Raw genomic sequence first — 11905 nt, forward strand, 5'->3', positions numbered from 1 at the left:
AGGTGGATTTCTGAGTTCAAGGCCAGCCCGGTCTACAGAGTGAGTTCCAGGACAGCCAGGGCTATACAGAGAAACCCTGTCTTGAAAAAAACAAAACAAAACAAAAAAAAAAAAAAAAAGAGAGAGAATAATTTTGAAAAGACAGGGCTGTGCATCTGTTGCCAGAGATGCCCTGTAACTTCATCCTCCCCATCTTGCCCCTGGGGAAAATGATTCAGTCTTCACACATTGTACATGGTGTCTTGTAGAAATAACTGCAACGAGGTTTGAGGGTATTTATGTACACTGTTCAGGCCAGTATTTGGTGGTCAGTCACCTTGAATGATGGAAAGAGGGTGTTTCTCTGTTGACTGTCTCCTGTCTCCCTGTGGCCGCCTCATCTCTATGGAGTACTGAGTCATTCTGACAGAGGCTTGCCCTTCCTGTGTCAGTCCTTTAGAAGTCACAGGTTTCTCTAAGTCCAGCAGGAGGTGGGTGGGGGCAGCTAATTGTTTTTGTTGACATATCTCCCTAAAGGTATAATTAGGAATTGTGAAAAGTGCCTAAAGGTAGTGCAGGTAGGATGTTTTCCTGGTTCCTTTGAGTTGGTGGTAGATACTGATTCCTTTGTATCCCTCTCCCCCTCTGCAGTGGGATGGAAGTCTTTGCATTGTCATTATCAGCTTTGTTCTGGAGCCAGAATTTACATGTGTTTATATGAAAGTGAAGAATCTGAGCCTTAGACCAGTTTACCAAGTTTACTAAGTGAGCTTTGCGTGAGTTGTAGAACTGACAAGGTCCCTCTGTTTAGCATTCTCAACATGGCAAACAAAACAAAACAAAAAACCCAAGATACTTGTGAATGTTTAAAACTATGATTGTTTAGAATTGTTTAGAATTGACAGCGCGAGCAGTCTTGGGCCTGGAACACTTCCGACCATTTGCAAGTCTCAGAGTACACACAACCTGCCCTGCTAGCAGCCTTGTGTTTCAGACTAATGGTCAGGGGCCCTTTGTCTGGCCCTAGTAACGTGCATAGGCAGGCTGTTCTTTGTTGCCTGCTAGGAGAGACCTGCACCTTACTGCCTCTGGGCTCCGTATGTAAAGTGCTCTTGTATCAATCAACTGCGCTGCTTATGTCAGTGACTCCATCTAAGATTGAAGGGGCAGAAGAGTTTCGTGTCCCCCCCCCCTCCGCTGTGTGCTGTTTGACTCCAGAATAGGCATTAGAATGAATCTCCAAGATGCAGTTGTCTTGGTAATGATTATTGGTACATGGACAGAGGTGTAAAGACCTTGTCTTCTTGTATGTATTATGGTCACAAAAAGGAGGAATTGTGGAATAAGTGGACCATGCCACCAGACAGAAAACCTGTTAAGGTTGAGCAGACTCAGGAACCCTGGCCCTTCTCATAATCGAGAATGGTAGGTGCTTAAATCTACTCCTGACCACCTTCCTGTCCTGAAACAGGGTCTATGGCCCCACAACCAGTCAGCTGTTTTCTGACTCACATGGAAGAAGCTGTGTAAATGTAGGCAATTGGCCTTGGACAAAGGAATGGACAACATGGTGTAAAAGACAGAATCTTTAGATCCCATTTATCTGGAACTCAAGGACTTTCTATGGAGCTGGAACCTGAACCAAGTTCCAGTGTGCAAGTTCCCAGCCCCCACCATAGCCCAGTGCCAGGAGACTCTAGGGAAGGAGGCCTAGGCATTGCATGTGTCCCCAGGGGGTCACATACAACAGATAATGTTCATACAAGTAGGTCTTCATACTTGTTCTTATATGCCACCATTACCCTCTCCTGACCCTCTCCTCCTCCTCACTGGCCCCCTTGCTCTCCCCAAACAGTCCCCATCTGTTCTCATTCTATATTGTTAAATCTAGTTCCCACAGGAGAGAAAACAGACTAAACTATCATCTGATTTTCCGTCTGATCCTCACTCCTCCTTCCCTTCCCCCACATAGTTCCTTGTCTGCTTTCCTATCATGTGTCAGTACATGTACGTGCCTGTCACATATCTGTACATGCAGGTGTGTATCTATATCATCCCCATGAGACAAAATGCTTTCCTTATAGCCCGAGGAAATGCCATTGTGTCTTCATGGTGCTTCACCAGTCAGTCACCCAGAGACAGGTGTCTAGACTGGTTCTGTATGTTGGGATCTGTGAATAGACTAACACTTCATTTCCTGTCATGTAGGTAACTGGTGTGTTCTGTATTCCTTCTAGATTAAAGATTTTTTGAGCTACATCTGCCCAGTGAATGCGTATCCAAATGTCATCCCGGTTGGCCTCACTGTGGATAAGGTCATGGACGTGTGAGTAGATTCTGGGTTGGGGGGGGGCTTGTGTTGCTAGTGATGGGGCTGGCGGGGTGGCATGGGAGTGCTCTGTCTGAAAGCTTGTGACCCTAGAACCCATCTGTGGTAGCATATCTTTGAGATTCCCTTTATTTCCATTTCTTCCTATCATTTTTAGTGGGCAGAATGTATGGGTACAGTCAGTTTGTCCTAGGTGGAATCCTGTTTACCAATCACTTGCAGTATGAACTTGGCCAGATCACTTCAGAACCAGTCATATCTAACCACTAAATCAACAAATATTCAGTGTATCAGATGAATCAAAAAAAAAAAAAATCAATGGATATTCATTCTTGCCTACTTTTTGAGTTCTCAGGGATCTATAGATAACTGTGAGAAGCCCCTGGCAGAGAGCCTATAGGTTCAGTCAAGGAATCTGTGTAATGGGAGAACAGGCAATGCAATAGTTAGCTGTCTTTTATTGGTTCCACTTTATGTGACTTTTATATTTTATGTTACATTAGTGTGTGTGTGTGTGTGTGTGTGTGTGTGTGTGTGTGTGTACATGTGTGTGTGTGGTTGCGCGTGAAGGAAATCATCCTGGTGTCCAGGATTCTCCCTGAGACTGAGGAAGACTGTTATCACCGGGCTTAGATAGATGGAAAACAGGCTCCAGTCTCTGGAAAGAGGTCTAGGAGATGAATGTGCAAGGGTCTGAAAATCAAGGAAGGAAGACCCAGACTCAGATAGTATACAAAAGCAAAGGGCATTTATTCTGCAGAAATGTCCAGCATGTGGGGGTCATCCATTTTCTAAAAGGATGACTCCATGCAGGCCTTCTCACAGGGAACTGGCTGGGGAACCTCCCGAGAAGGATTAGGTAATTTAAAATTTCACTGGTGGGTCCTGGGGGTGGGGGTCTGTCCACAGGTGGTCTGCATTCCAATGTCATGAACATTTAACTATATGATGAAATAGGGCTGGCCAGCGCAGATGGCCTATCCTGAGATAAGGTAGTTCCCCATTTTTGTGGTTATCCCCAGGCTGTTCTTTGGGAGGGGTTTTATGGTCTTGTTCTGGAATTTATGGTCTGTCCCTGGAACTAGTGCCTTAAGGTCTTTTTCCCAAAATAAGGCCTGGTTCTTAAATGGAGACAAATGGGGTTTATGTTGTCCTTTCAAATGAGATAGGTACAGTGAAGAATCCAAAATGCTACTCCATTAAGTAAAAAAGAAAAGTTTATTCTGAACAAGCAGGGCTGTCTCTAGGGAAAGCAGAGAGAAGGGACAGAGGGTGAGGGGATTTCCAGGGTTTTAAAAGGAACCAGGTACCTGGGAGGAAGGGACTGTGACTTGTTGACTAGAGACTGAGGGAGGCTAGAAGCCAGCATGGACCCTGATTTGCTAACAAGTACCCAGGTGTTTTAATGGAAGAACCAGAAGTGCCAGAAATCAGAAGAAAGCTTCCTTTTAGCAGATAGACGCTATGGCTTTTGTCTAGATGCCAGACTTTGGGAAAAGGGCTTTCTTGGGACTAGACAGGTAGGAGGCCCAGATTTAGAGTTGGCACTGAGGGCAGTAACTGAAATCCAAAAGACAAAATCAGCAGGAACGCATGAAGAATGCTAACCAGTCTGAGAGCAGAGCTCCATAGGGAAACTAAGGAAGAGCCAGAAAGTGAGATGTAGGTTCTGACGGTGGGGGAGGGGAAGTGGGAGGAGGGGAAGGAAGGAAGGAAGTGTTAGTGGCCAATTCTGGTAAGCTGGAGAAATGGCTTAGGTTAAAAACTCTTCCTGAAGCCCCAAATTTGGCTCCCAGCACCCACATTCAGAGGTGTACAACTAGCTCTAACTCCAGCTCCAGTGGACCCAGTGCCCTGTTCTGCCCTCCATGGAATACATGAATAAATACAGAAATAAAAACAGTCTTTTTTTTAAAGAGTAACCTAGTGCAGGGACTGTGGTTACCTTGGTAACAAGGTACTTGTGACCGCTCTCGGCAGCTTTAGATTTGTGAGTTAGAAGCCAAAACAGCATGGTAGTCCAAAGACAGCAACATGCTGGTCAGCAAGGCAAGGGTTAAGAACTTGGTTTGCTAGCTGAGATTTAAGATTGTCTTGTAGATCTAAATGGGAATATACTTAGGATCATTTGGAGTGCTCATTAAAATGTATAGCCTCCTATCTTGCATTTCTACTGGGGCAGGTGAGTAGGTGAGTGGAGAGTTACCCAAAGAGAATGCATGGAATGGCGACAGAGAGCAGCAGGAACAGCAGATTCTGGAATACAGACATGGGAATAGGGATGACAAATGGAAAGAAGTCTGGCTGAGTTAGGTGTCAGCATGGGAGCTTCAGGGCTGTCATCATCTGCTATGTTGGCTATGATCCTCAAGGCTTCTGGCGACCTGGCAGAAGGAAAGAAGAGGATGTAGCCTCCTCAGTGGGGGCAGCCCCTTCAGGTCTCACTTCTGTGTCCTGGCCTTCAGCCTGAGGCTGTGCACATGGGAGACGAAGTGTGTGGGGTTCTTCCCAGAGGGAGTCAGGGCCGTGAATAGGCCCGAAGCACCCATCTCTACTCTGGATGCTAGAGGGTGTCACTGGGCACCCACCCTGTCTTGGAATTGTAAGAGCAAACAACCAAGTCTGCCTTTAATCTGCTAAGGCAGTTCCCTCCATACGAGATTGAGATCTACTTTGCTGTCTTTAAGTGCTTCCATGGCCCACTTTACTGTTTTGCAGGCTCTTTATTAAGCAGTGCCCCAGTCTCCTATATGTTCACATGATCCCTATGGCTTTGTTGTCATCTCTATAAGTAATGCGCATGCTTTATCAGCTCTCCCCAGTAACTCAGTAGAAAAGTAAAATTTTCAAATGTTCTGATTTATGGCAGTTTAAAGCCTCTATGCCGGTCTTCCCAAAGTGCTGAACCAAAGTACAAACCACTTGGAAAATTGAAGAGAGCCAGAACAATCCATCTTGACTCAGGTGAGAATGGCTCTGGATTTCCTGACATATGCCTGTGACTTGTGTGGGCTGTGAAGTAAGCTGTGTTGTCACCCTGGGGCATTTTTGCTATATTAGCAGATGAAGAGATTTGTCTGTCTTTGGTTCTGATCAGCCAGGGCAGTGAGGATATACAAGCAACTCTTCTGTCATTCCTCCTTTCCGCTAATGCACTTCCGCTTGTAGCTAAGTACAGATAAACTCTGACTAAAAATGAGAACTTAAGATTCTGGACAAAGCTTTGTTGGCTTATAGCAGCCACACTTGGTGGTTACAACTTCAGATTTTCATCCTTTGGTGGAATGCCATAAGTGAATCCTCATTGGAGAAAGATGCTATTTATTTATTTATTTATTTATTGCTTATTTACTGAGCAAGCAACTCTCAAAGCTCCATCTTCTCCAGATATAGTCTAACCTGTAAACAAACAAGTGACACCAATCTGGCCTTGCCAAAAAGAACACTGGAATTTAGATCCCCAAACCCCTCCCCAAGTCTGGCAGGAAGTGATAGGGCTGGGATTTGAACCAGGCCCTGACTTCCAATTTTGCTTTTATATTTGTACTCATTTAGACTCTAAGTTACCTTGGATATTTTTACGAGTATGCCTCTTGCTTCCAAGTGTGTCTGTACACGTGTGCCCGGGGCCCTCGAAGGTCAGAAAGCATCAGGCTTTGGGATTAGGATAGTGATTGTGAGCCACCATGTAGGTGCTAGGAATGAAACCTGGGTCTTCTGCAAGAGCAGGTGCTCTGAACCACTGAGCCACCTCTCCAGTCCAACAGATTTCTTATAGTTCTGGAAGTCTAAGAACAAAAGACTGGTAATGTTGGTTTCAGTGAGGCGGTTCTCCTGGTTTGTAGTTGGCTACCATCTTGCGCTTACATGGCCTTCCCTTTGTGGGTGCAAACAGTGGAGAGAGGGTCCTTGAGAGCTGGAGGCCTCTGCTGCTTTATGAAGTCATCAGGTCCCATGTGAGGACTCCACCAACTTCCTTAGAGGCGCCCTGGACTCAGCAGTCTTCTTCCTTAAAAGGAAATCTGTCCTTTTTAGGCACCTACCGACTCTCTCTCTCTCTTTAAATTTCGTTTGGAATGAAACACTGGCTTAAGTATTTGATTAACGCTCACTTCTATTTGTGATTTTTCTTTTTTTTTTTTTTTTTTTTTTTTGGCTTTTCAAGACAGGGTTTCTCTGTATAGCCCTGGCTGTCCTGGAACTCACTGTGTAGACCAGGCTGGCCTCGAACTCAGAAATCCGCCTGCCTCTGCCTCCCGAGTGCTGGGATTAAAGGCGTGTGCCACCACACCCGGCTTTGTGATTTTTCTTTTCCATGTTTATTGCCTTTGTTTCTGCTCTTTCTAGACTCCTATGCTTATCATTCCTTACTACTGTGTAGTACAGTGATAATTCACATCACTTCTTTACAGGTGCTAAACAACCTAGTGGAAATATCTACTAGACACTTAATACATAACAGAAGCAATATGTGTATTTTAGGCCATGCATGCCACTGATTTTATTGAGTGGGTTTTAAACTGTGTTTTTAAAACATGCTTTTAATTGGAATTACATCACTTGCCCTCTCCTTTCTCCAGCCATTCCCATATCCCACTCAAGTTGACAGCCTATTATTACACATACCCAACTATACACAAATATATAGAAATAAAACTTGATGTTGTTCATAGATATGGTGTCAGGGTTGACAACTTTGCATTGGATAATATGGAGGCTGGCTCATCTCTGGAGAGGCTAATTATCCTTCCTAGTAGTCATTAGTTGTCTGTTGTTAGCATGGCAACTGACACTGCCATCCCATCTTGTTCACACAGCCGTTTCTAGGAGAGACTATTTCACAGCAGACTTTCTGCACCCCCTTCCACAATATTCCCTGAGCCATAGCTGCAGAAGCTGTGATGTAGGTTATCTGATCGGGCTGTGCTTTCCAATACCTGTTGATTTCTGCATTGTGTCCAGTTGTGGTTTTCTGGGATGGTCTCCATTTGCTGTAGAAGGTTTTTGATTGGAGGGGGGGGGGTAGCTACACTTATTCAGGATAGATAGCACATTCACAAAAAGGGCTCGAGAGCGGGAGGTCTGGAACTAGACTTGTGGGTTTACAGCTCATTCTCTACGAGTTTGTTAACCAGGCCTTCATATCCTTTAGTTCTTAAAATGTTCCATGGGTCGTCCACACAGGTAGTCTTAAATCAGCATCCACACAACTGCCTCTGACCCAACTCCAGCGATGTAGCACCGCAAGCCTTCTTGGGCACCTATTCACTGGCACATGCTCATACGCAGATATACACACATACACGTAATTAGAAATAAAATCCCTTTTAAATATGTCGCCCCGTGAAATCTAGTGGTTACTCAGGTTTGAGAAGTTTGGCCTATATTCTCAACAACAGACAGCAGCCTCTTTGAAGGTTGGCACCTGTGTTTTATACAATTCCAGATTAAAATCCTAGGTAAGTGCTATTCCCCTTCCTTGTTCTGTACACACATGCCTGTTTCCTTTGTTTCAGAGGAAGATGAGGATCTCTTTGATGACCCTCTACCAACCCCTTTAAGGCACAAAGTTCCCTACCAGCTAACTCTTCACCCCGAGGTGTTTTCAATGAAGGCACTGCCCCTAGACCAGCCTGAACTGAGACAAAGCCCAGGAGGCTGCAGAGCAGAGAGTATGCGGAGCCCTTTGGCTAACTTCATAGACTGTGAAGAATCCAACAGCGACAGTGAAGAGGAGCTAGAAACCCCACCCTCACTGCAGGGAGGTCTGGGCCCCGAGACACTTCTCCAGCAAAATGCTGATCCGGATGTGGACATACCACAGTGGGAAGTATTCTTCAAAAGAAAAGATGAAATCACAGATGAATGTTTGGAAAACCTACCTTCCTCCATAGAGACAGGGGGATCTCAGTCACCAAAGCTTTTCAGTGACTCACCAAAGCTCTGCAGTGACTCTGAAGACTCCACCCATATCTCTTCCCAGAATTCATCTCAGTCAACCCATATAACAGATCAAGGAAGTCAAGGCTGGGACAGCCAGTGTGATACTGTTTTGTTATCTTCCCAAGAGAAAAGTGGTGGGGATAGCACCTCTTTAAACAAGGGTGTCTACAAACCAAAAGTCAAAGAGAGTATTGGTGCCTCTCAGATAGAACAGGATGCGCCTTGTCCACAAGATACTCACTGTGATTTGAAAAGCAGAGCTGAAGTAAATGGAGCCCCTTGCATTGTAGAACTAGACACCCTGAGTGGCAGGAAGTCTCTACCTGAGAAGACATTGCTAAGCAGCACACATACAGACTCACAGAGCTCCTCTGACTTTGAAATCCCCTCAACTCCAGAAGCTGAGCTTCCTACACCAGAGCATTTGCAGTTCTTATATGGAAAATTGGCAACAGGTCAGAGTATAGTTGTTGAAAAAAGAAAATGTTCACTTTTAGATAGTTAAGAAATAAAACTCAGCCGGGTGTGGTGGTGCACGCCTTTAATTCCAGCACTTGGGAGGCAGAGGCAGGTGAATTTCTGAGTTCGAGGCCAGCCTGGTCTACAGAGTGAGTTCCAGGACAGCCAGAGCTACACAGAGAAACCCTGTCTCAAAAAAAAAAAAAAACCCAAAAACAAAACAAAACAAAAACAAAAAAAGAAAAAGAAAACTCTCTACACAGAGAAACCCTGTCTCGAACCCCCCCCCCCAAAAAAAAAAAAACCAAAAACCTCATTCTAGCAAAGATGTCCAGCCTTTCAATGTTACAATACAATGCTATACATCAAAGTCCTGGGCAATATTCATAGCTGTGGATGTACATGACCTGGAGGGTAGACACACTTGTTAGATCAACCACAAGAATCTATACAGAGCGACACATCTATTTAAGATCAACATGAAATATTAAAGGATGCTCAAGTGACCTAAAAGAAAGAAAAACAGGCTCAAAACCAGCATTGCATGAGATGGTAGAACTAAATCTACATATAATCACATTAAATGCAAATGATATAAAAAGATTTATAAAAAGACAGAGTCCAGGAAAAACACTGCTCAACTATGTGCTGTTTTTAGAAAACACAACTCAAATAATGTAAAAGTTGAAGGTAAAGGACAGACCACGTAATAATGTTACAGAAAGCCAGAATAACATAGGAGCAGACGCCATCCCCAACGAAATGTCTACCTCACCAAGATGTAATGGCAAGGTTCTTGCCTAGAATGTATGAAGCCCTAGCTTCAGTTCCCTCCACAAGAGAGCAAATAATACACAAAACACGTCACATGCTTTTCTTAGAGAACCAGTACACACAGGAAATGAGTGACAAGAACTGACCACCAACAACTGGATCTGATAGACAAGAGTATGCTTCATAGCAGAATACACCTCTTCAAATGTACAAGGGCCATTCCTCCACCAAGATACACTGTATCTTGAATCACTACAAGCAGTCAGTCTAGAAAAATAAAGGTGGGCTCTATTATAGTAAACTGATAGCAGTGGGTAAACCAGGACCTTATTAACCTCTATCACATAAAGACCTGGGGGCAGGGCTGGAGCACTTGTCGGTTTTGTGGGTTACCCAGGTTTGGTTCCCTACACCCATATGGTGGCTCAAAACTATCTGTAACCCCATTCCAGGGGATCCATGCACACATGTGATACACATACATACAGGCAAAAGACTCATACATAAAACAAAAATAAATCTTAAAAGCTACCAGCAGGCTAGGCAAGGCTGTGTTCTAGAAGCTGAGACTAGAGGGACTTTAGTTGGAGGTCAAGCCTGGGCAATGTACATAGCAAGAGCTTGTTTCAGGACATAAAACTGTCCCCGATGCAATGATACCACCGGAACTACAACAGAATGTAAAGGAAAATACTTAAATGTTTAACATACATGCTCTGTGAATTGTTAAAGTATCTTAAAGTACAGTGCTTTTGTATTGATGTATATGGATTAATAAAGCTTTATAATCATTTTCATAAGTACTTGAGCATGATGACATTTTACAAATCAAGGGAAAAGATGTAGGCACATCAAATAAAATATGTTTAAAAGGTGTCTTACAATTTGACAGTTAAACTGAATGTCACAGATCATAACTGCTACACAATTAGATCCAGAATTACTGGACCAACCTACTGGGTGATAGGACTTATCACCTGTACATATAACTCTCCATTTGTGTATATTCACTAATACTCAAAACTTAATTTTTATTTTGTTTCCTTTGACCTGAGCCACACTCAACCCAATTTGGTTTTAATAGAATATTTCATGATCCAAGGTAACATGCCCGTAAACATTGTTCTCAATGTATTTCTAACATTTTATAATTGTAATGTCCATGTTTTAGATCTTAAGTCTGGCATGAACATTGGCTGGCAGAGGTCAAGAGCTAAGAATACATGCTCATCAACTTATGTTTCAAATACAGAACAACAAGAAATCTTTACATATGGTGTTTATTCTGTGATTTTAAAAAAAAAAAACAAAAACACTATAAAGCTTTAATCTGTGAAACCATACTTTGAGGTAGGCATGAAACTAAGGCACAAGGTTAGTTCACCTAGCTAGTAAGCAACACAGCCAACACACACACACACACACACACACACACACACACACACACACACACACACACACACACACCCTGAGGCTTTTAGAGTCCATGCTCAAGCTCTATGCTGTACGAGGAAAGCTCTCTACATAAAGCATTAAAACAGGCAGCATTGATTGTAATGGCTACTTCATTCTTCAAGAGTTCTAAATTAGCAAAGTTAAAAACATTTCAAAATGCCAAGATACATCACAGAATCCTAAAGGCTAGCCACTTTTACTTTAGAGAAGAATCAAATGCAAAATGTATATACCTTCTCATACAACTTGGCAAACCTTGGGTCACCTGGGAAAAAGTAACCTCATTTGAGAAACTGGCTCCATCAAAATTGGCCTGTGGCATGTCTATGGGGAATTGTAGTTGATGTAGCAGGGCCCAGCTCCCTGTGGGCAGTACCATTCCTAGGCAGAGGGGCCTGGGCTGTCTAAGAAAACCTAGCTGAGCATGAGTCTGGGAGCAAGCCAGGAAGCAGCGTTCCTACATGGCTCCAGCCTCTGCTCAAGTTCTGTCAGGATTATTTCCAAGACCATGTTGCTGAAGACATTACATACTTGGGACATATGACATGAGGAATCAGGCAGGCTCCAGCTGAACTGATCACTTTTATCACAGCAACAATGTGCGCACACATACGCATAGCATACCCTGTATAAATAGCTAACATGGAGTGACAGTCTGAGAGGGATGTAATGGGGGAATGTTGAGAAGCAGGAAAAAGTAATGGAATAGTGAAGGGAAGCAAAGTCCATTACATGTGTGGCACTCAGCGTGAAGTCTGTGTGTGTTTAAAGGTAAAAATCTCCAGGCTGGCATGATGGCACATGTCTGTAATCCCAGCACTAGGCGGTAGAGGCAGAAAGACTGGAGTTCAAGATAATACTCAGCTACACAGCAAATTCAAGGCTAACCTGAGCTACAGATACTCTGTCCAAAGGCCTACCCACTCCCCACAAAATCTTAAGGGCCCATTAAATTTCTATTAGTAA

General features: G+C 43.7%; 1 protein-coding gene across 2 annotated transcripts in view; it reads left to right on the forward strand.

Annotated features, from left to right (window-relative positions):
• Dclre1c (DNA cross-link repair 1C) overlaps nucleotides 1–8767 on the forward strand; it is a 29540-nt gene extending 20773 nt beyond the window's left edge. For both annotated transcript variants that reach the window (XM_021215299.2, XM_029547506.1), the window contains 3 exons: nucleotides 2217–2305; nucleotides 5178–5272; nucleotides 7825–8767. In XM_021215299.2, the coding sequence (XP_021070958.1) occupies nucleotides 2217–2305; nucleotides 5178–5272; nucleotides 7825–8756 (1116 nt within the window). In that variant the 3' untranslated portion in view covers nucleotides 8757–8767. The remainder of the gene's footprint in view (nucleotides 1–2216; nucleotides 2306–5177; nucleotides 5273–7824) is intronic.
• The last annotated feature ends 3138 nt before the right edge of the window (nucleotides 8768–11905 follow it).

This window comes from Mus pahari, chromosome 16 (assembly GCF_900095145.1).
Source record: "Mus pahari chromosome 16, PAHARI_EIJ_v1.1, whole genome shotgun sequence".
NCBI lineage: Eukaryota > Metazoa > Chordata > Mammalia > Rodentia > Muridae > Mus > Mus pahari.